General features: G+C 47.0%; 1 protein-coding gene across 2 annotated transcripts in view; it reads left to right on the plus strand.

Annotated features, from left to right (window-relative positions):
• TC2N (tandem C2 domains, nuclear) overlaps nt 1-4,528 on the plus strand; it is a 54,737-nt gene extending 50,209 nt beyond the window's left edge. For both annotated transcript variants that reach the window (XM_018558514.1, XM_018558515.1), the window contains exon 12: nt 4,277-4,528. In XM_018558514.1, the coding sequence (XP_018414016.1) occupies nt 4,277-4,390 (114 nt within the window). In that variant the 3' untranslated portion in view covers nt 4,391-4,528. The remainder of the gene's footprint in view (nt 1-4,276) is intronic.
• The last annotated feature ends 19,573 nt before the right edge of the window (nt 4,529-24,101 follow it).

The following is a 24,101-nucleotide window of genomic DNA, read 5'->3' on the forward strand; positions in this document are numbered from 1 at the left end:
TGCCAGCGCTGACTGGCAGAACGGACGGGGGAGGGTACAGCTGGCTCTGCCTATAGATAGGCAGAGCCAGCTGTCCCTCACGCAGCTGGGCGGATCCCGACGTCCAGGTCGGGATCGGCTGCGGCCTCTCAGTATACCGCGAGCTGTATCTCCCTATATACTGAGCTTATGGTAACGGGAGGACACTAGTTTGTGTCCTCCCGTTACCCTAAGGAGAACTATGGGGAAAAACACTGACCCCATAGTTCTCCTTTAATACCTAGATCTGAAAGTAGAAGTCTAGAAATGGCCTGGTGGGCCGGATTCGGCCCCTGGGCCTTGAGTTTGACACATGTGGACTATAGAGCCTCCTGCAAGTAGCTCACCCTAAAGCTGGCCATACACTGCACAGATCTCAGTCAACAGAACGCGGCCACATTTGACTGGTGTCTGGCCCCGATGGCCGAATTATCTAGTACGAAATTCTTAGCTGAACAGTTACTGCAAATCAGCTGTAGTCATAGGGTTGTCACCTTTTCTTCCAGCGACGCTGAACACTCTAGCGACGCACGGAATTTTTTTGGGGGAGAATGAGTCGCGCCTTATTCAGATGTAAATAGCTCCACCCATTCATATCTAAATATCACAGTTGAGACCATTTTTCAGTGGGGGGCCAGTAGCCCCTATCTTAATTTTGGTTGCCCCTGTCTGCCTGACATCATGTGTCCGGGTTTCAGCTGCCATGAAACCCGGACACAGCATTCAAAACCCGGACTGTCCGGGTGAATCCTGGACAGGTGGCAACCCTATGTAGTCACCGTTTAGGTATTCCGAGGCATCGGTCAGAATGCAATAGCATTGCGGGGCTAGAACAACCATTGCCCATGATCACCCAGTGATTAGCCGCTAGCTATCACTCTACATTCATGCAATGGAGTGCAGCATGTAATAGTGTTTAATCACTAATAATATCACAGTGTCCTATTTGGTGGTGCCATCATTTGTTACCACATGCAACTGCATGTTTTTCGACTGCTAGCCATTAATCTCTGGCAATCGCCGTCGCTATTAGTAGAACACTCTCAATAGCAAATGTCACCCATGTTCGTCATCCTGATTCTGGCAAGGAGGTTGTATTTGCTTTGCATTTAATAGAAAAACAAGTGCACAGAATTTCTCTCTTCCCTCTCCAGCAACAAAACTTTCTTTCATGAGACATGCACAAAGCGCTCAGCTATAGAACCAAGAAGATTGTTTTACATTTCTCCTGAAAAGAAAGATTTTTTTCCAGGAGAAGGTAATGTCACTTGTATAAATTACAGGAGGGGCAGATGCGGCTTTCACCCTCTTAAATGTAACCCATTCATCCATTGTGCCACTTAAATACACGTTAAGGTTAAATTATCGGTGTAACACTGAAGATTGGTTTACACCGGTGACAATAACACGACACCGGATACAACATCAGGGAAACGGAGGCATTGTAAAGGGATGCAAAGGATACTGAACGGAGGTGACTTCGTGTGCGAGCGCTGACGCACGAATGGATCATATAGCAAACTGGTATTGAGTTTTAAAATTTGCGAGCATTCGGGTCCGAAAAGTCTGCAGATTTAAAAGTTGAAATCCAAATTGATGGGAGCTTTGAAAATATTCACCAGAGTGGATTTTTATTGGTGTATTTCCTTCACATTTTGCTACTTTCATTCCCCTCCAAACGTTTTTTTTTAGCAACTTGTCAAGAGGAATATCAAAATGTGGCACCGCTAACATTTAAAGTGTAACTCCAGGAATGACCTTCTGGAGGGGGGACTGTCCTTCCTTCTGGGGGGGGAGGGGCTACTTTTTTTTCCCCCATGGTCCATGTGTGTGTTGTAAAGTAGTCACCGCTCCAAGCTCACTCCCGGGATGGACTACAATCTCAGGTTTAGTTTACTCATTTGTATTGGGACTGTAGTCCATCCCGGGAGGGAGCTTGGAGCGGTGACTACTTTACAACACACACATGGACCATGGGGGAAAAAAAAGTAGCCCCTCCCCCCCCAGAAGGAAGGACAGTGTCAGAGATGATTGGAGGATCTACAGCCGAGTGATACACAAATAAGATACATTGTTGTTCAGAGTTAAGAAATTAATGTATTTTTAAGATTTAACTTGTAAATTTAGTGTCACTTTAAAACTATTAGCTCTTCCCCGCTGCAGAACATCTCACTGTACAAAGCTCTTTGTTTTTTTGTTAGACACTTGCACCAGATTTTAATAAATAAGATTCTTCAGCCACCACAGAAAATCCTCTACATGGGCTTACTGAAGGCCGATTACTGTATTCCTGATATACATCTGCTCCTGGGAATTCACATATTGGTGTAATTCGAGTCTCTGGGACTGGATCCAGCGGAGGACAGTGTGTAATTTGGAATACAGAGACAGCCAGAGGACAATATGAGAGGGGTAATCTTGTGTTTTGTACTCTGGGCTCAGTAACAGAGCCGCTTTTCAGCGTCCCAAACACTGGGCCCTCTGTGTAACGCATTCAATCCGGCAGACGAGGCTGGTGTGCTCGCCCTCTCCCTCCTCTTGTCTTGAGAGGCGGCCAGATTCTCTACAGAACGCAGGGAAAGTTAATCAGCATGGGACGGCGGGAGACATGCAGGTGCGCCTGTGGTGGAAACATCTGCGGAGAGCCCCTTTATGAGCCCATCATTCAGGAATTGCACCTACATCCTGCTGCAAATCATATAACATCACTTGTAGGGAAGAACACGTGCGAGCTCATCCTGGGAGGCAGAAACCTCCAAGCAGAAGTGAAAGTGGCCAAAAACAGCAAACTAGCTGAAATAAATATATGTGGGCCGTTTCATGAAAATATTTAGAACAATCTTCCATTATTAACACACCCCCTGCCACGCTGTATAGACTGAAGGTGACACCGCTATTTGGATTCTGCAGCCTCCTGTGTCACCTCCCCTACAGCCTACCTATTGGAGTATGAAAGTGCATCACCAGACTAAGGTTCTCTCTCTGCTCTTCCCTACTGCTTAGATACCTCCCACCCTCAACACCCAGTACATAAAACATGTTACATTTGCATTGGATATTGCATGCATTAGGTATGGTTGAGCACTTAAGGATGGCAAGGAGGCAATTAGGGATCCCTGCATAGCGGGAATACTGTTCTAAAAGACCAGATCTTCTGATACGACTATAGCCATGTCAGAAAATGATGTTGTGCTTGGCTCTGTCTCCTTCACCTACTGGTCCATGAAGTTGCCCAACCGGAGGCACAGGAAGAGGTGGAGCTTAAAGAAACACCATCACGTACATAATCAGGGTGCTTCCTGATAGACCAACCTTCCAGCAAGGTATACTCACCCAAATGTGCTCCCTTGCAGCCTCCTTGCTGGAGTAAGCTCCCCTTCCCCACATAAGGTGGGGTGCCCAGGCCTGAGCACTGCCATATTGGGGAGGTCACAGGCTCTCCCCTACCTAAAAGCCCTGATCTATTAGATCCACAGAGCAAGTGTACAGACAGACCTGGCCTCTACAGGTGCTGGAGCACAATATACAGAGCATGCAAACGCATAGGAACCACTAGGTACCAGATAGAGGGCAATAGACTGCCCTCTACAGGTGCTGGAGCACAATATACAGAGCATGCAAACGCATAGGAACCACTAGGTACCAGGTGACCACTACTGAGGCAGGTTTACCATTAGATCAACAGAGCAAGTGTACAGACAGACCGGGGAAGTGGCAAAGGAGCACAGATGGGGGGAGTATACCTTGCTGGTGCATGCGCTATCAGGCGGCACTTTCACTGTGCCTGGGCAGGTAACCGCTCGGGCAGGTGACAGGGTCTCTTTAATGTCAATTTTAGTTCCTGAAGTTTCCATTTGCATATGAGATTACTGCCCTCTACAGGTGCTGGAGCACAATATACAGAGCATGCAAACGCATAGGAACCACTAGGTACCAGGTGACCACTACTGAGGCAGGTTTACCACTTTTAAAGTGAAAACAGGGTTACTTTAAAGGAGTTGTAAAGTCCCAGCACATCCTCGCCTGTTATAACATCAGCATTGTAATAGGAATACATAGTAGACTTGTTTGCAATCAAAGCTCACTTGAAAAAAATCCCTTTTAAGTAGTGAGCGCGGTTACTTTGTATCTTTATAAAGAATATTGTGTAATATTATATATATATATATTATATTGATACATATGCAGCAGTCTGTGTGATTTACTGATTATTGGAGAGCGGATATAACGAGTTCTACTTGGTTCTGCTTATCCTCAGGTGTGGATCAGCAGTGACAGCAATAGCAGTGGAGCAGCGGATCAATGGACTGACACCATCAGCCACCCAGAGAAGGTGGTCACTATATGGCATAAACTCAACCTCTCCAGTTAGGGAACGGGACAAAGTCAAGACTTTAGTAATGGACCGTCTGCCCCTCCGGGGACTGTAAGCAAGGTCGCGGCCCCGGGGGGGCATCAGAGCGAGAACTGGATACAAGAACGCCGGGGTGGAACCCGCTGTGCCAGGAGACCTTTTGCAGGGTCACCTTGGTTTGGGACACATTCACAGCATCTCTTCTATGGATTTATCTCCTGGCAGTGGCAAAGCTGCGGGTTACTTCATCTTACAACGAGACATTTTGACAAAATGATTAATTTAACGTTAATTCTTCATTTCTTGTTTTAGTTCCTCATCATTTAAAGTGAGCTCCGTGCTGCATTACAGCTTTATGTTTTTGGTTGAGAGGCTGCGTATAAAATCAGAAATTACCTTATTACTCTCATTCAAACATCTAGCGGTATAAGTTCCCCCGGCAACCTCCTCCTCTCACTGCACTTAACTGCCTGTCTGGATGTGAAAGGGTTCCCTGCAGCAGAAGGAGGAGCTCGTTAGAGGAACGTCCCCAGCCGCCACCCCCTGCTTCTTAAAATAGTTTAAAAAAAACTCTCAAAACTAGTTTTCAATAATGAATCCAGATTTTAAAAAAGCTATACATTGTCCAGAAAAGTATTTTTTTGTTCTTAGAAGAGCTCCAACTCTCTCAGCTCTGCTTCCATGAACTTCCTGTTCAGCACAAGATTACAATGGAAAGCACAATCTCCAGCAGCTGTCCATCTACTACCACGGAGAAGGAAGTAGGGATGGAGGAGGGGAATGACGTGCTTTGCTGTGTCTGTGTGTTTCACACAGTTTACTAGCACACACAAGGACGGCTCAATAGGACCCTGCAAGGGAAAGGAGCCCCCCTAAAACAGGATATCAGGGCCAGTGCTCAGGGGACAAGCTGATTCTGCAGGTGTTATAGAAATGAGGAGAGGCTGAGGTGTTCTGTATATCAGCATGTAGTGCAGAGATATACTGAATATATTTGTTCTGATTTCACCCAGACATGCGCTTTAAAACATATGACATACACCAGCGGCGCTCATGACACAAAGTCATACAGGTAAGTTGATTGATCCACGAAACAGGTTGATGTACCTCCCAAATTCAGGTTGTAGGTTATCTAGAATGTTGATCACCTCTATGTTTTTAGTCATTCAAAAATAGAAGAGTCAGTTTAAAAAAAAAAAAAAAAAGTCAGAGGTCCACATTAGCTAGAAAAATAAATTGGTGTAGTATTTTTAAAAAACTGTACCGTATAACATAACATTTAGTAGTATGTGCTACAATATAGAAAAACTCAATATTTTGGGTTTTATTCCCTCCAAAATAAAAAGTGGATAACACATCTGTCTATTTATTAACATTTATTCACATTGTCACTAATAGGCATTTCCATAAACATTTAACCCGTGTTATCCTGTGTCCAGACTGAAGTGTCGTACCGGGGACAGGAGGGCTCTCTGCCGGGCCTGAGGGACGGAGGGAAAAACGGGGGGCACAGAGGGGCTCTGGGCCGGGGGACGAGCCAGAGACAGGCAAGTATATTGTATCAGCCAAACCTTTGTTTTTAGGTTTTGGATATAGCAAAAGGGGTTAGAACCCAGGTCACATTTTTATTGCTTGAGCTGGATCAAATGGAATAGAAGCGCCCCCACTCATTTTAAAAGGACAGTAGCCGTTTCCAAAACAATCTTCTACGCCACATTTCCAAAACCAGTACAGCAGAAAGGCAGAAACATGTAGTGATGGTGCCGCTTATATGTACGCTGCAACTTAGTAAATATTCAAAAGATAAATTTGACCGCCAATTCCAATCTACAAATAATCTGGCGGGGCATTGTTCAGACTTCCTCAACAGTTACTCTGTGTTTGCACCAAAAGACATCAGTGCAACCGTCTAAGGCCCTTCACCTATACAGCTGGCCCAACCCAGGACGGCCTCATATGCTGCTACAGAGAGTAGAAAATTTCAGGAGGAATGCAAGAAAAAAAATAAAAATATATATAATAATATACACACACACACACACACACACACACACACACACACACACACACAAATGTACTTATTTACAAGTTTACAAAATCAATAATACTTTGGAATATGAAAAGGCAAAAGCCCCTTACCTTTATCTAATGGCCCGTATCTCGGCAGGGCGGACAGACTTGCATGTTAGGAGAGGATCAGGAAAGCAGAGGCTGTGTATCTAATCAGAAAATACAGAAACCACCATGAACAAATACAAACTTACAAAATCTATAGAGTAACAAACATTGACAAGTAAGATTTCACGTGTTCTCAGTAAGTGATATGTGAGCCTTAAAGTGACATTAAACCCTCAGATTTTTTTAACATAAACCAATACTGTAATGTGCGCCTTACTGTAATCCATGGTTGTTTCCCTTCTCTTTGCTGCTCTTCCTTTTAAATCCTTCTCATGCTAGGGGAGAACTTCTGTTTTGCAGCAGACTGCCTTGTAAGGAACTTCACCCATATCTTCAATATAACAACGAAGGCACCTTTAGAAATGTTTAGTGATGACAATCTACAAACAGATACTTCTAGATAATGTCCGGCTTTGTATTCTTTGCATATTTCTCTTTTCTTCCCCAGTCTTCTGTGGCCATGTTAACTAAGGGCAGGTTACTAGATCTCTTTTTACTTCCTGGAACTCTGGCACATGTGACCATGCACATCATCTCAGGGTAGGAAAATGCCTTTCCCTGAGATCTCGTGAGATTACAGATGAGATTTCCCCGCAATGCTCTGCTACGTAGTTAGTCAGGTTGAAAAAAAAAGACACATGTCCATCGAGTTCAACCTGCTGATGTAATCTTCCCAGGATGCAATGCTTGGGCACGATGACATCATTCATGCCATAGAGGACCAGGAAGTGTAAGTCAAATAAAAATGTGTTTATTTAGCTAATGCATGCAAGATGATTTCATAGCAGCATGCAGAGCTGTATGCCGATGCGATTTTGTGTCAAAGGGGTTAAAGGTCCGCATTAAGGTGCAAATCTGAATGTAAAATTAAGTAAATTCTATCACTGATAATTCAGATTTTAGTCACTTGTAAAAAAAAAAATTAAGCAAATACATTTAAAGGGCACTTTTTTTTTAAAGAAAAGTTTTGAATAGCATGAGACGGTTTAGAACAAAAGTGAGTTTTAACTGCTTTCTGTGGCTTCGTTGGTGGGAGTTCCAATCACTTCCTGTCCCGAAGGAAAGGAAGTGAGAGAGAAAATCTCCGAAAAGGACACAAACAAAAATAAAGCACTTTTTTTTATAACAAGAGGGAAGAGCCCCTGACAGCTTTTTATTCCATGTCCCTTATTAGAGATTTTCCCTCACTTCCTGTCTGGGGAGCCACATTGTCACTGGGGCCAGAAGGTGATAGAAAATCTCCCCACAGAAGCCTCAAAAAGTAATAAAAAGCCAACAATGGTTTAAATCCATCAACCAAAACTAAATTGAAAATGTGTCTGGAGGTACACTTTAATCATTCAACACCTAATCTAATGTTGTAGTTATTAAAAAAAAAGCATTATGGGTTACTTTGAAACCATTTATACACAGCTGCGGGGTACCTGTAACCCCTCAACACAGCTCATGGTCCTTCAAGTATAGGGACCTTCAACAGGGTGCATTGCAAATGGGTACATATACCTTAAAGGAGAACTATGGGGTCAGTGTTTTTCCCAATAGTTCTCCTTAGGGTAATGGGAGGACACAAACTAGCTTCCTCCCGTCACCCTCAGCTCAGTATACCGCGTAGCTCGCGGTATACTGAGACGCCGCAGCCGATCCCGACCTGGACGTCGGGATCCGCCCAGCTGCGTGAGTGACAGCTGGCTCTGCCTATCTATAGGGTAGAGCCAGCTGTACCCGCCCGCTCCCCCGTCCGTTCCGCCAGTCAGCGCTGGCGGATCGGAGCAAGGGGAATCCAGCCCCTCCCCCTGTCACGGCAGACAGGGACAGGGGGTGACAGGATCGAGAGGTGAGCGAACGCCGGTATGTGTTCGCTCACCTCCCGATCTACTGAGCCGACCTGTGACAGTCTCATGGTCACAGGTCGGCTAGAACTATGAGGTGAGTGGAAATCACTCATCTCATAGTTCTCCTTTAACAAAGTTGAGAAACATTGATCTGTGATAAGAAGATAATTCAAATGTATCCTACAGAGTACAAATATCCTTTCATTCAAAGACCTGCACAGCCGCATGGAGGCAGTATGGGTAAAAGCGACCAATGGGAATAAATTGCAGGAATACAGTAATGCGGCTGACTTATGACAAGCAGCAGCAACATGGAGGCCACTCGATTGTCATCCTGCAAGATTTAGCTTTCACTTGCATTCTTACTACTTCTGTTTGTGTTGGCAGGACTGTGCAGGGCTGACTGGGATAACACCGATGATATAATATCCTGTATGGAATGCTAAATGGTTCCTGGTACACGTGTGTGAGTTTACACAAATCAGCTGTTAAAAGGGGACCCGTCGTAGATCTATCACCCTGGCGGCATGTGTCCGGAGTGATGTGTGCCGATGCATCTTCTGTCCAGCAGACGCCCTATTATAGGACACCATTTCAGCTGCACACGGAGAGTTCTTTTCTTTTTTCTACCTGCGATGCAGTTTCTAGTCACAACTACAGAAAAAAAAAATGCTTTGGCCTTACATACACTTTAATTAAAAAAACAAACAAAAAACTACTACTCATGTCCTCCTGTGACCCAAACTCACCATACAGCGGGCTATTGCCTGCTATATGCTGACAACGCAGAGCCGTGCTGCAGCCGTTACAGATCCCAACAATATACACTTGATTGACAGGTCGCTCTGCCACGGGGAGAATTCCTGCAGGGAGCAGTGAGAGCCGACGGATGACAGCTTCAGTGTCACACGTCGGCTCTATTTATGGGAATGAGTGCATTTCACTCTCCCTATAATACCTCTTTATTGTAAACCTGCTCTTTGCCCATGCAGGGCAATCTTTTCCCCAGTGGACCTAAACCTGGAGATCAAGTATTGCTTGTTTCACTCCCCTCAATGCATCTTAAAGTGACACTAAACTGCGGAGTTAAATCATAAAAATGCATCAAGTCCTTTAACTATTACCAACAATGTATCTTATTTGTGTATCACTCGGCTGTAGACCCTCCAATCATCTCTGAATTGGTGCCGACACTGTCCTTACTTCTGGAGGGGGGCTACATCTGTTCCCCATGTTCCCTGTTGTAAAGTAGTCACCGCTCCAAGCTCCGCCCCTGGGATGGACTACAATCTCATGTTTAGTTTACTAATTTGTATTGAGATTGTAGTCCATCCCGGGAGCGAGCTTGGAGCAGTGACTACTTTACAACACACACAGTGACCATGGGGAACAGACGTAGCCCCCCCTCTAGAAGGAAGGACAGTGTCAGAGATGATTGGAGGATCTACAGCCGAGCGATACAAATAAGATACATTGTTGTTAATTATTAAGGGACTTCAATGTATTTTTAAAGGAGAACTATGAGGGGGGGGGGGGGGGCTTTTCACTCCCCTCATAGTTCTAGCCGACCTGTGACAATGAGACTGTCACAGGTCAGCTCAGTAGATCGGGAGGTGAGCGAACACATACCGGCGTTCGCTCACCTCTCGATCCTGTCACGGCTCTCTGCCGTGGCAGGGGTGGGGCTGGATTCCCCTCTCCCCGCTCCGATCCGCCAGCGCTGATTGGCGGAACAGATGGGGAGGGGGCGGGTATGGCTGGCTCTGCCTCTAGATAGGCAGAGCCAGCTGTCACTCACGCAGCTGGGCGAATCCCGGCACAATTGTCGGGATCCGCTTCAGCTGCGGCGTCTCATTATACCGCGAGCTGTAGCTCCCTATATACTGAGCTTAGGGTGACGGGAGGACGCTAGTTTGTTTCCTCCCGTTACCCTAAGGAGAACTATGGGGAAAAGCCTTAACCCCATAGTTCTCCTTAAAGTATTAACTCATGAGTTTAGCGTCACTTAAATATAAAACAAGTTTTGGCTATTCACACACTTTTTAAAGTTTTGAATAGAGCGGAAAATGGATTAAAATCCCTATCTGGGATCCGCTGGGTAGATTTCCCATCCAGATTGCACAGGAAGTAGAAAGAAATCTCTACAAAGTGAGGGGAACTCGCCATTCAGACAGCTGTCCCCAGAACAGATATCCTTGTTGGAAGATTTCCCCTCTGTTCCTGTTCTGGTGACAAATTAAAAAAAAGTTTTTAGCACGGTTCAATTAATTTTTTTTTTGGACTGAATCAGCAGTATGGTGAATCTGTATACAGGTGAAAGGTAGTGACTGGCTGCTCATGCAGAGGCAATCTGTGCGTCATTGTGCACACACATCCTGCTCCCTGCTTTGGCTCTACTGCAGCAGGAGGGAGCCCAGAGGAAGCCTCAACCTACCACAAAGTAAACGGACGGTCTATGAGGCAAAGCTGGTCGCTACATTTTCAGTTCTATACCTTATTAAAGCTACAGCATCACATAAGTGCATTAGATTATCCTCATCATGGCCCCAGGCAGCAGTAGAGACTCAGCCCACCCAATGTGAACTCCGTTTAGTTGAAGTTGCTCTCTACAAACAAATAACCGCAATTCTTTTGTGTATTGCCAGCAAAAGTATAATTGTGGACCCAATCTACTCCCCCCCCCGCCCCCCCCAGGCTTCTTCAGAAATAAAAGTGATGCCCTAGGTAAGCACTCATTCCCGATGGCAGGCTTGGGTGTGTATGTACCTTCTGTTATGGACTTTGCTGGCACAGATCACCCGCAGAAGCGAACCAGCCCTGCCTTCCACAGAAACAATATAAGAGCAAGGTTACTGTAACCTGGGCCATGAGCGCTGCACTCCGCTGATCATAAACTGAGACGACATTAGACGGACTCCAAATTATAAAGACAATTTACTTCACATTTAAGTTTAATAAAAAAAAAAAGGAGAATCCAAAACCATCCTGGAATTTATAACGTCAGCTATATCACAACATTGCAGTGTCCACACGTACAGATTACAATTACTGAATATTATACTGCGGTAGTGTGCAGTGCCCATACATAAAGAATACGAATACTCCGAATGAACCCTGCTGGGTTTTTTTTTCCAATACTGTAATTGTATCTGAAAACGACAGTATTAGACAGATGAACACTGCCACCTTGTGGCTGCAGTGGCCTCTGCACGATGAGGGCTTATTTCATCAAGAAAGTCTTCAGACTCCAGATGATCACTGTGTTATAACGGACATAGTAATCACATGATTAAGAACCACACTGATTGGTTCCCGAGGATCAATGGAGACCAGAGCTGTCAGTGGCAGTCTATTGGTGGCTCTCAAAGACAGGACATTTATTAAACTATTCCAGGAACAGGGTATCATGCTGGGGAACAATAAATGTACAGATTGAAGTCTGGTAGGGGTTAACGCCACTGATCAAGAGGATTGCTATTGTGCAAAGTCTGTATACAAAGAGGAAGGATAGAATACTAGAAGGATAGATACTAAGAATTATTCCTGGTATACACAAGAGAAGCCATACTGAGCAGTCCCTGCACACCATAAGAATGGATACAGACACCGGCACCTCTGGTACAGAATTAGTACTGAGCAGTCCCCCACACCATAAGAATGGATACAGACACCGGCACCTCTGGTACAGAATCAGTACGGAGCAGTCCGCACACCATAAGAATGGATACAGACACCGGCACCTCTGGTACAGAATTAGTACTGAGCAGTCCCCCACACCATAAGAATGGATACAGACACTGGCACAGAATCAGTACTGACCCGTCCCACACACCATAAGAATGGATACAGACACTGGCTCCTCTGGTACGGAACCAGTACTGAGCAGTCCGCACTCCATAAGAATGGATACAGACACTGGCACCTCTGGTACAGAACCAGTACGGAGCAGTCCCCACTCCATAAGAATGGATACAGACACTGGCACCTCTGGTACAGAACCAGTACTGAGCAGTCCGCACTCCATAAGAATGGATACAGACACTGGCACCTCTGGTACGGAACCAGTATCGAGCAGTCCCCCACACCATAAGAATGGATACAGACACTGGCACCTCTGGTACAGAATCAGTACTGACCAGTCCGCACTCCATAGGGAATTATTTGATGGTTACAGGTAAGTGGCACTGCACCACATCAGCAAACACAACCGCTGCAGCAACGACTACCACAGCCACCCTAATCTATAACCATAGAACTGAATAACTCTCTACATTATGTCACAATGGTCTGCAGGATGAGAGCGGCCGGTTGTTTTGGGACACCACGGTTTTTATGAAAAGCACTTTTAATAAGGAGATCCAGTTGGTACCGCACTGCAGCAAGTTGTACTGTGCACCGAGTTATGCAAACATGGTCAGCGTCAGGAGTGCAGACATTCTCTTTTCTCATGGATTTCCAAAGATAGACAAAGTATCTTAAACATACATTAGGGTGAGAGATGTAAACACTCGGCATTGCCTGCATAAGAAATTAATCATTAGCCGACTCTTTCACCTGTAACAATTTCCCGAACTGCAGAGGAAAATGAGTCGACGACAAAGCAAGGTGTGCCGAGTGCCACAGAAGCATTGTGTTATTCCTCCTGACAAACCTGCACCCAATTTGAAATCTTCTGCCCCCATGTGCTCCAAGATGGAGACTCTCATAGTTTAGAGTTAGGACCGCACTATAAGAGGTGCCTTGGCGCGGCAGTGCGGCTTTCACATTTTCTGCAGAAGACGTGTATCCAAACCTCTGTTATTAACCTTTGTGGTGAGACAAGTTTCTTTACATGCTGGTTTGTGAGTGTGCCATGATGCCTTTCTACTGTCTACTGTTTGAAGCCCATTTCGTGTGCACCTTGCTGTATAGTTTGTGACAAATTGAGTGCGTTTGTCATTTGTTTTGCTTGACCTTATCCTAAACCATCTCTTTGTCGCTTGGATTATTGTTCAGCGAACAGGATGAAAAATGTTTCGGAGAAAACAAAGATATGGAAAACATAGGTGCTCTTAAAGTAAACCTCTCACTTGCCAGGGATATCTGCATTGAACGTAAGATGAATTTACCTTTCAGTGAGAACTCAATGTCGCATCACTAGATCCATATCATATATTTTTCAAGAGCAGTAAATGAGCCTGCAAACCAACGCTCACTGACCTCCGTAGCTGAAGGTACGGTGGAGCAATTCATCCTCAAAATTAAAATTGGAAGACCAGGACATACGCACATATGGCATGCAGCAGCCGGAAGTCTGCCTACATGTGTAAAGCCATTTTTTGCTTTAGCTCACTATATACTGAGAGCGCAGAGGCAGCTGTACCCGCCCCCTCCCCTGTCCGTTCCGCCAGTCAGCGCTGGAGGATCGGAGCGGGGAGGGGGGAATCCAGCCCCTCCCCTGTCACGGCAGAGAGCAGTGACAGGATCGAGAGGTGAGCGAACGCCGGTAAGATTACATTACGAGGTGTGACAGGTGCTGGATGCGTTAGACAGCATGGAAACCCCGACACTGTTGTCAGATATTCCACCATGATTCTTTTTTTGTTTTGGTTTCTACTATACAGCTAGACGTATTCCTTCAGGAGCGCTGAGCAGTCGTAGAAAGCTTTTCTGTTTTTTCTTCCTAATTTCTCCTGGCATTGTCAGAAACCAAATGAATGTAGCCAGGATTTCCTGCTCAGCGACTTCATGCCGCTGAATGCCAGCAGAGTTTGGTTACCTGTACAGTAACTTACACCGAGTGACCTTATGCCAGGATCCAGCCACGGGCTTCAGATGCCCTTTAAACGTCGGCATACAAAATTAACCAGTTTGATTCCGCCGGGCTCCATGTGACCCAAACGAGACGACGACGAGGTTCACCCGAGGGCACTTCCCTGACAGTGTCAACACTGGGAGTAAACACGGCCTTTATATCCACTGGAAAGAACATTGTACGGTGAACTTATGGAACTTGAAGCATACCGAGTCAGGCCAGAAATACGGGGGCTGCCATTTCTGACCCGCTGTTTAAAACATGCAAGATGGTGTACTGTTTGCAGAGCTGTACGCTGCTTGATATTTTATAAGCTTATCTATACACCTAAAATAATAATAATAATTAAAAAACAAAAAAGTGTATTATAAATGAACATTTCACATTGGCAGCAGGTGTGTATAGCAGGCACTATAAATGACAGCAGGGGTGTATAGCAGTCACTATAAAATGACAGCAGGGGTGTATAGCAGGCACTATAAATGACAGCAGAGGTGTATAGCAGGCACTATAAATGACAGCAGAGGTAGAGTGTCATGTGGCCCTTTTTTTAAATGAAGCAAAAGGTGTTCTGTGGTTTATGATCCTCTCTCGCCATCTTGTGATACAAAATGATGCCGACAGTCATAGCTCCTCCATCAGAAAAGGAGGTTGTTATTAGACATGAAAAGGCTGAAAATTTTCATCTCGTTTCATTTCGGATCGATCAGAATTTTTTTTCTTCCAGATTTCGGATCCAAATCCGATTTGGCTCATTATTCGGATCGATATTACATTTTTTGGTTTTTGATTCAGATCAATTCAAATCTATTTGGATGGAGTTTATTATGCTGTTAAATGTGGGGAAAAAAAAGCCTGGCATTTCCATCCTCCCCTCCCTCCCCCCAATTCTTACCATATCCTTTAGGTATGGTAGGAATTTTAGGGAGGACCCCATGCAAAAAAAAAAAAATGTGTGGGGCCCCCCCCAAAATCCTTTACCAGACCCTTGATCCGGTACAGCAGAAAGGGAGGGGGGAGCATCAACAAGGAGGGGGGGGGAGTGCATCATCAGGAATACCACACACCTGGAAGTGTGGGAGATTTGCTAGGGTGATCAAGCACTGAAGAGGCGGCGTTTGAACAGGGACATTCCGAGGCCGGGTGACACCCCGCCGTGTCCGCAATGACGTCATAGCACATGCGCGGCCATCTGATCGACGCCTGCTGGCGACCATCTTGGTGATGGACGCCCGCAGAGAGAGGAGGGGACGTTCACCCGGCGGGATGAGGTATGCTGCCGGGTCACCTCCTCTCTCCTGACACTGTCTGGCTCTTGGTCCATGACGAGTGCCCGACTTTTTAGAGGGGGTGACAACAAAATGACTGTCAGTCATTTTGGTATCACCCCTGCAATGGTGTCACCTGGGTGCGGGCCGCACCCCCCTTGTGACGCCACTGCGTTTGAAGAAACCAGCCAATAAAGTATGGCGCCTCTTTCATTACAGGTATGTAATTCTTTTACAAGAGGCCCTGTGCTGTGCTGACTGTCACGTGGGCAACACTGCCATCTGCTGGTTAAAAAATATATAACACCTTATCAAAAATGTCTTGTTCTCTTTCCACGCAAGCACTTAAAAGGAGAACTATGGGGTTAGAGCTTTTCCCCATACTGGTAGTTCTCCTTAGGGTAACGGGAGGACATAGCTGTGTATGGAGCCATATATTTGCGCTCTGTAAAGATGCACAAAAACAGAATGGACCCGAGATGCATCCGGGCAGCGTATTTCGAGCATATGCGCACGTACAGTTCATTAAAATTTATATTAGGAATGATGCATTCTGGGATTGCATATAGTGCACGTATGCCCGCACCCGGGTGACACCATTGGAGGGGCGACACCAAAATAACTGATTTTGGTGTCACCCCTCTAAAAAAAAAAAGTCAGGCACTCGGTCACAGACCGAGAGCCTGACAGTGTCAGGAGAGAGCAGGGGACCCGGCGGCATACCTCATCCTGCCTGGTGAATGTCTCCTCCTCTCTCTACCGGATGCACAGAATCAGGCAACGGCAGCCACCTAAGTAGAGAGCTACCAGGTGGGGAGGGTGGGGGGCCCAGTGTGATGCGGTCCGGCCGGTTTTGTACAGGAGGTGGAGGAGAAGAAGAAGCAAGTGGCTTGGGACCTGCCGTAGCAAACGATTTGACGGTGGGATGTCCCAGAGGTTGGCTGAGGGGCTGCAATGTGCCCTGCTGATACTGACGACACTCAGCCTGGAGGTAAGAGGAGCAACACGTTTGTGCAGTGAAAGAGACCCGGCACAGCCCACCCGGGACCCTGCACAGCCCACCACAGAACCCTGCCCAGCCCACCACAGAACCCCGCACAGCCCACCACAGAACCCCGCACAGCCCACCTGGGACGGTGGCAGAAGCGATACGGCACATGCCTGTTACTATTTAAACATGCGCTCGCTATATCCAGCTTCTAACAGGATAAACAAAATGCACAGCAGCCTTCCCCAATATGCTAATAGCGCAACCTGTGAGAGGCTGGATACAGCGTGTGTGCTGTATCCAGCTGTCCCAAGGCCTGTAGCACACCTTACCGGAATTCCCATCAGTGACTGTGGGTGCTCACAGTGACCACGGATGGCGCCGTCATCAATACAACAATATAGAAAATGTCACCAGCACTCCAGAACGACACGGATCCATATGTCAGTGCAAATCCATTTATTGATGCTAACAAAATACTCAGAGTATCATCAATACTCTGAGACTGATGAAGGGGACCCTGTGTGGCCCCGAAAGCGCTTGATGTTACTCTGAGTATTTTGTTAGCATCAATAAATGGATTTGCACTGACATATGGATCCGTGTCGTGCGGGAGTGCTGGTGACATTTTCTATGTTGCTGTATCCAGCGACTGACAGGTTACCAAAATGTCTTTAAACAGGAAGGGGTGGGTAAAATGTAGATTGGGGGCTGCCCGTGTTTAGTTTTGACTAGGTCAGCAAAAAAAAACAAAATACACCACTGGATGTATGTATACAAGTAGAGTACAAGTTGAGTGCGGTGGCTACCCCCACAGGGGATCGATAGACAGACAGCATTTCAAAATAGTATAATGCATTGATAAAATAATTTACATTCTCTTATCAAAAGTATAAAAAAAAGATACCTTTAGCCCTCGTTCACACCTGAACGTTTTGTAGCGCGTTCTACGCTCGACGAACGCTCTACAAAACGCTCAAAAATATAAATCCCATTGTATTCAATGGTCTCGTTCCCACCTCGGCGTATTTCCGCCCGTCCCTAACGCGCTACAAAACGGCCCACGCCTGAAAAGGTACAGGTACTACTTTGGGCCGTTTTGTTGCGCGTTTCCATTGGGCTACAGCCAAGTTGCCTTCGGTAACGCGCGACTTTTTTTACCGCGAATCGCGGTAAAAAAAAAACGCGCGACAGACGCGCATATGCAATACGCCTAGGTGTGAACGAGACCTTAGTAGGGTGAGCTCTTCAGACAAAGGTTGACAAGCTGAGATGAAAAGCTTACAGCAATTACTGGGCCTTACCTATAACGTCGGTGAAGGTGGCATCAAGCTGTGATCAGTCTCTGGTGCATCAGTCACATGACCTCGACCTTTCCCATGCAATTGTAAGATCACCTGAACAGGGACAGCCAAATGCTGACACAGACTAAAGGATGTACCCCCCATCACACCTCTATCAAGCAGGATTTTACAGGTTATGTCGTATAATTATTCAGCAGTGTGGTAAGAAAAGAAACTTAATTGGTCTTTTTTTTTTTTTATTATTATTTCAAGAGTTCGGAATCTCAGACTCTCCACCGCTCCGGCTTGTAAAAGGAAACTCTCTGTTGCTGAACATCCTTCTGATTACTCACACCTAACTCCTAACCCTTCACGAGAGTAATCAAGGAGGTAAGGTGCCCATACACTGCACGATTATCGTACGATAATCGTATGCGATCGGTTTTTCGTACGATAATCGAGCAGTGTGAACGGAGACGTGCGACCGTTTTTACTGTACGGTCGCACGTCTTCTGTCGAACCAGCATGTTCGAAAAACCAGCCGGGAATCGTACGATTCTCGGCTGGTTAGAACGGTGCTCGGAAGATAAATGCTGAACGGGCAAGGTGTGCGCACGCGTACACTGCCCGTTCAGCATTGCGGTCATCGGAAGCCCGCCCCTCAGGGGGGCCGGGCTTGCGATGATCGAGAGTGCGATCTGCCTGTCCAAGATAGGCAGATCGTACGTTTTTTTAATCCCTTTACAACCATCGCAAGACTAAAGTCTTGCGATGGTTGTAGAGTGTATGGCCACCTGTACACAGATGATCCGGAGCAGAGTGTATTGTTCCTGCTGGAGTGGGTCACATTGTCTGCATTAAGGTGGCCATACACTTTACAACACTCGCAAGACCTTTGTCTTGCGAGGGTTGTAAAGTACTTAAAAAAAAACGTACGACCTGCCCATCTTGGACGGGCAGATCGTACTTGCCATCATCTGTGCCGGGCTTGCGATGACTGCAATGAGGGGCGGGCTTCCGATGACTGCAAAACGCGCTGTGTCCGCGTGCGCACATCGGCCCGTTCGGCAGTTGTCGAACCAGCAGGCCACTAACTCGCCGAGAATCATACGATTCCCGGCGGGTTTTCCAGCCTCCTTGTTCGATGGGAGACCGCACAGTGGAAACGGTCGCACGCCTTCCATACACTGCACGATTATCGTACGATGGCGGGATTTCCCTCGAGAATCGTGCAGTGTATGGGCACCTTTATACCTAAAATGAAAATTTTCATCAATTGACACAAGTGACATCCTAGCAGCCAACATTAGAACTTGAGAAGGAAGGAGACCTTACATTGTGACGGTATTGGGTGTGATGAACCACATTCTGGGTGAGGAGGAGGAAGTCGTGTTGCACACAGCACCAACCTCAGTTCTCCAACATTTGCAGGTCAGCTACAAACTAGGGATGCACCAATACTTCTCTTCAAGTACTCGCCGATACCAATTACTGATACCTTTTATAAGTGTCATGTGACAGTTTTCTAAAACAGCACAGACTAATGATTTAAGGAAAGTGATGGAGTGCCAGGGCCCAGTCACAGCTGCAACCACTGCACCCCTGGTAGTTCTGACTCCAAGCTGTAGAGGGGATATAAATCCCAGCAATACATTATACAGCAACACAGAATACCATCAGCTATAGAGGACTACAAATCCCAGCAATATATTATACATCAATGCAGAATACCATCAGCTATAGAGGACTACAAATCCCAGCAATACATTATACAGCAATGCAGAATACCATCAGCTATAGAGGACTACAAATCCCAGCAATACATTATACAGCAACACAGAATACCACCAGCTATAGAGGACTACAAATCCCAGCAATACATTATACAGCAATGCAGAATACCATCAGCTATAGAGGACTACAAATCCCAGCAATACATTATACAGCAACACAGAATACCACCAGCTATAGAGGACTACAAATCCCAGCAATACATTATACATCAATGCAGAATGCCACCAGCTATAGAGGACTACAAATACCAGCAATACATTATACAGCTACGCAGAATACCATCAGCTATAGAGGACTACAAATCCCAGCAATACATTATACAGCAGTGCAGAATACCACCAGCTATAGAGGACTACAAATCCCAGCAATACATTATACATCAATGCACAATACCACCAGCTATAGAGGACTACAAATCCCAGCAATACATTATACAGCAACACAGAATACCATCAGCTATAGAGGACTACAAATCCCAGTAATACATTATACAGAACTGCAGAATACCATTAGCTATAGAAGACTACATATACCAGCACCAACCTCATTTCCCCAACATTTTCAGGTCTGCTACAAACTCGGGAAGCATCAATACCATTGTATCCATTATACAATACCTTATACAGCAATGCAGAATGGCACCGGCTGTAGAAGACTACAAATCCCAGCAATGCAGAATACCACTAGCTATACAAGACTGCAAATTGCAGCAAAACATTACACAGCAATGCAGAATAACATGAAGCTACATACACTGTGGTGCTCCGGGGTGCCGGCCTGATGTCTCAAGTGGAAGATCTCAGGTGGGCTGTGAGGTGTCTTAGCAGAGCTGTGTGGGGTGTCAGGGGGGCTGTGCGGGATATAACAAGGGGTCCAGAGGGTCTCAGGGGCAGCAGGGTTCCCCAGGAAGGAGAAGTGCAGCCGGCGCACAGGAAGGCTGCCGAGGTCCCCAGCCAGCTCAGGACCTGCTTCAGTTAACAAATGTAAAGCTGGTATCGGTGTTCAGTATCTCGTGGAAACGACCAGTATCAGAACCGATACCGGTATCGGTACATCCCTACTACAAACTATCAGACTAAAATCTTGCATCTGTAGGTCTGGGCAGAGAGCTGACACCTTTCCTATAACCCCCACAGTAAAACACCCCTATTTTGCGGGGTGCAGAAAGCGGAGAGGACACATTACCCCTTCTGAGGAAGCCGTACATAAGACCAATATCATGTCTGATGTCTGACAAATCTTGATTTTGTTCTGAGCATAAAATGTTGGCTGTTGGACTGTAAATCCTGGGCATCCCGAAAACATTGAGGTAAGCGACATTAAGGCTGGGTTCACACTTGGGCGTTCGCAATATGCGCGTTTCGGGACGCGTTTTTTTACCATGATTTGCGGTCAACGAAAACGCGCGTTTACGAGGGCTATCCGGCTGTATCCTAATGGATACGCGCGGAAATACGCCCCCAAAAGACGCTCCTGTACTTCTTTGGGCGCAGGGCGTTTTTTCAGCGCGTTCCTACGCGCTGAAATACGCCCAGGGTGGGAACCATGCCCATAGGAAATGATGGGATTTTAACTTGCTGGGCGTTTTACAGCGCGTCGATCAGCGCTGTAAAACGCCCAGGTGTGAACCCGGCCTATAAGAGCGTCAGCTGAAGAATAAATCAAACACTTCACCCCTCAGCATTCTTGATTGGGTGAGGACTGGCTCAGTGACACCCTCTAGAGCAGGTGGTTGGCAAACTTCGGCCCTCCAGCTGTGATAAAACTACCAATCCCATTAAGACTCTGGCAGCCATAAGCATGACTTCCAGAGGCAGATGCATGCTGGGTTTTGTAGTTGCACCTCAGCCGCAGGGCTGGAGTTTGCATAGCCCCTGCTCTTGAGGGCCCACAAACAATTGGCAGCTCTTAATTTTCCATTGAAACTGTGCGGATCATTTCTTAGGGTTGATGACTCTGTCAGAATCAGATTTACGCTACAGTGAATTGGACCCTGCCGGAACCAACAAAACAGGCAAAACCTGTTTATTTAGAAGTATGGGGGAACGCACGTAAGACGCTGCAGCTGTCGCACATCGGTTCCAGGCCAGAAGCTGACTGATCACATCTGCTGATCAGTCAGCTCTCGGTCTCTGCTCCGAGCGGTGATTGTCAGTCACTGACCCCTGCGGGGATTCCCTGCTCCCTTCTCTGCTTCTCCAGCATTGGCTGGAGCTACAGAGAGGCAGAACCAGAAGTCAGTTAGGCAGCCGGGGTGGATGCCAACAGTATTGTTGGAATCCTTCTAAACCACAGGCGTGGTCAGCTAATAGCGGGCACAAGCCTGCCATCTGCTGACATTGGGTCACAGGAGTACCTTAGTGAATCTACTCCTGTGACCCAAAAGCAGACCTGGGCATTTTATAGCCCGCATCCAGCCCTTCGTATGTGTCTGTCTGGCCCACGGTCTGCACACCAACCGATCGCTGACCTGTGCTCATTTATGACAGTGGAATGCACTGGCCTCCAAGGCTGGCGCAGCCACTGCAAGTCATAGCCCAGCGTAGGTTGGCGATTGGTCTGTGCCCCCGACCACGTTCCTCTTCAGTTGTTAGTTGCTAGGACAGCTGGCGTCCTAGCAAGCAATGACGTCAGGAGTCCTCCTCCTCTGCAGTCATTGGTTGCTAGGATCGCTGGGTTGTCCTAGCAACCCATGATGTCAGGCGTCCTCCTCCTCTGCAGTCATTGGTTGCTAGGATCGCTGGGTTGTCCTAGCAACCAATGACATCAGGCGTCCTCCTCCTCTGCAGTCATTGGTTGCTAGGATCGCTGGGTGGTCCTAGCAACCAATGACGTCAGGCGTCCTCCTCCTCTGCAGTCATTGGTTGCTAGGATCGCTGGGTGGTCCATGCAACCAATGACGTCAGGCGTCCTCCTCCTCTGCAGTCATTGGTTGCTAGGATCGCTGGGTGGTCCTAGCAACCAATGACGTCAGGCGTCCTCCTCCTCTGCAGTCATCGGTTGCTAGGATTGCTGGGTTGTCACGCGCAACCAATGACGTCAGGCGTCCCCCTCCTCCGCAGTCATTGGTTGCTAGGATCGCTAGGTGGTCCTAGCAACCAATGACATCAGGCGTCCTCCTCCTCTGCAGTCATTGGTTGCTAGGATCGCTGGGTGGTCCTAGCAAACAATGACGTCAGGCGTCCTCCTCCTCTGCAGTCATTGGTTGCTAGGTGGTCCTAGCAACCAATGACGTCCGACATCCTCCTCCCCTGCAGTCATTGGTTGCTAGGACTGCTGAGCGGTTCTAACAACCACTGACAAATGTCTTCCCGCCCCCAGATATACCGACGTCTTCCTCCTACGTCCTCTCCTTCAGCTTCACCTCCCGCCTTTGCATTAAACAAATAACGGTATGTGCCACATACTGTACTTAGTAGGTCATACTAAAGGGGCATAAAGGGTACATTCACACCTTTGCAGTGCCATGCAATTAACAAACGGTACCGCTCAGTGCACTAATCATGCGTTACAGTGCGGCATGTGTGTTGTGTTGCATGCACTACTTTTTTCAAGCACACTGCAATGCACGGAATTCGCGTACTGCGCATTGCGGTGCAGTGGATCACATTGCAGCCAACAGGTGTGTTTGGGGTGCCATTTAAATGAATGGCAACGCACCTGCTGCACTGTAACACGCGGTTACCATGCGTTAATCAGCTCGGCCCTCCGCAGCGGTCCCAGTTTCTCATGCGGCCCCCCGGTTTTAGAATCTTTAAGCTTACTCTGTAATTGCTCTACTCAGAAATTAAAGATTTTCTGCCTCTTTTAAGAATGCTTCTACATGTTAAACTCTATTACCTTCCTGTCTGGAGTGGCAGCGGGTGTCACAGACATTTCCTGAAGGTCAGAATTCTTACAGCAGATGCCGCGAACGGTGGGTGTCCCAGGAGCCCAAAAAAAACCCCTCTGTGCAGGGTGAGGCTGAGAGTACCGGCATTGCACACTACGTGCAGTGCGCATACTGCATCATGGTGAAAAGTGGGTGTGGCTACATTGCAATGCGTATTGGGTGTGGCTTAAAGAGGTGTGGCTAACCTGCATGACAGCACAGCAGTAATGGGATGTTAATACAGGGGAGGGACAAGACCTGCGAGTGCTCCTAACTGCAGCTCAGAAATATAAAGTCTCCTGCCATGTTGTGTGCAGCACTGTGACTCCGGCTGGAATCCTGGGACTGGATGGACAAAAGTACAAATACTCTCGCAGGTCAGTCAGCGAACTTCTATATATCAGCCGCAGATTCAGCTGTTTAACATGTACTGCGTGTACACCTAATATCTATTTCATGTTTTACTGAGGGGTCCCAGTCCTGTGCATGTAAGCAATCAGTGTGGAGGGGGTCCCGCGTGTGAGCGATCTCAGGGGGGTGGAAACTACGCAGTGGTCCTGTGTGTGAGGGAAGAAATGGAGGGGCCCTGGGGTGAGGGATGGAATGGAGGGGTCCTGGGGTGAGGGAGGGGTCCTGGGGTGAGGGAGGGGTCCTGGGGTGAGGGAGGGAATGGAGGGGTCCTGGGTGTGGGGTGAGGGAGGGAATGGAGGGGTCCTGCGTG

The sequence above is a fragment of the Nanorana parkeri genome, unplaced genomic scaffold, assembly GCF_000935625.1.
Source record: "Nanorana parkeri isolate BGI_ZX_2015 unplaced genomic scaffold, ASM93562v1 scaffold344, whole genome shotgun sequence".
NCBI classification, from domain to species: Eukaryota; Metazoa; Chordata; class Amphibia; order Anura; family Dicroglossidae; genus Nanorana; species Nanorana parkeri.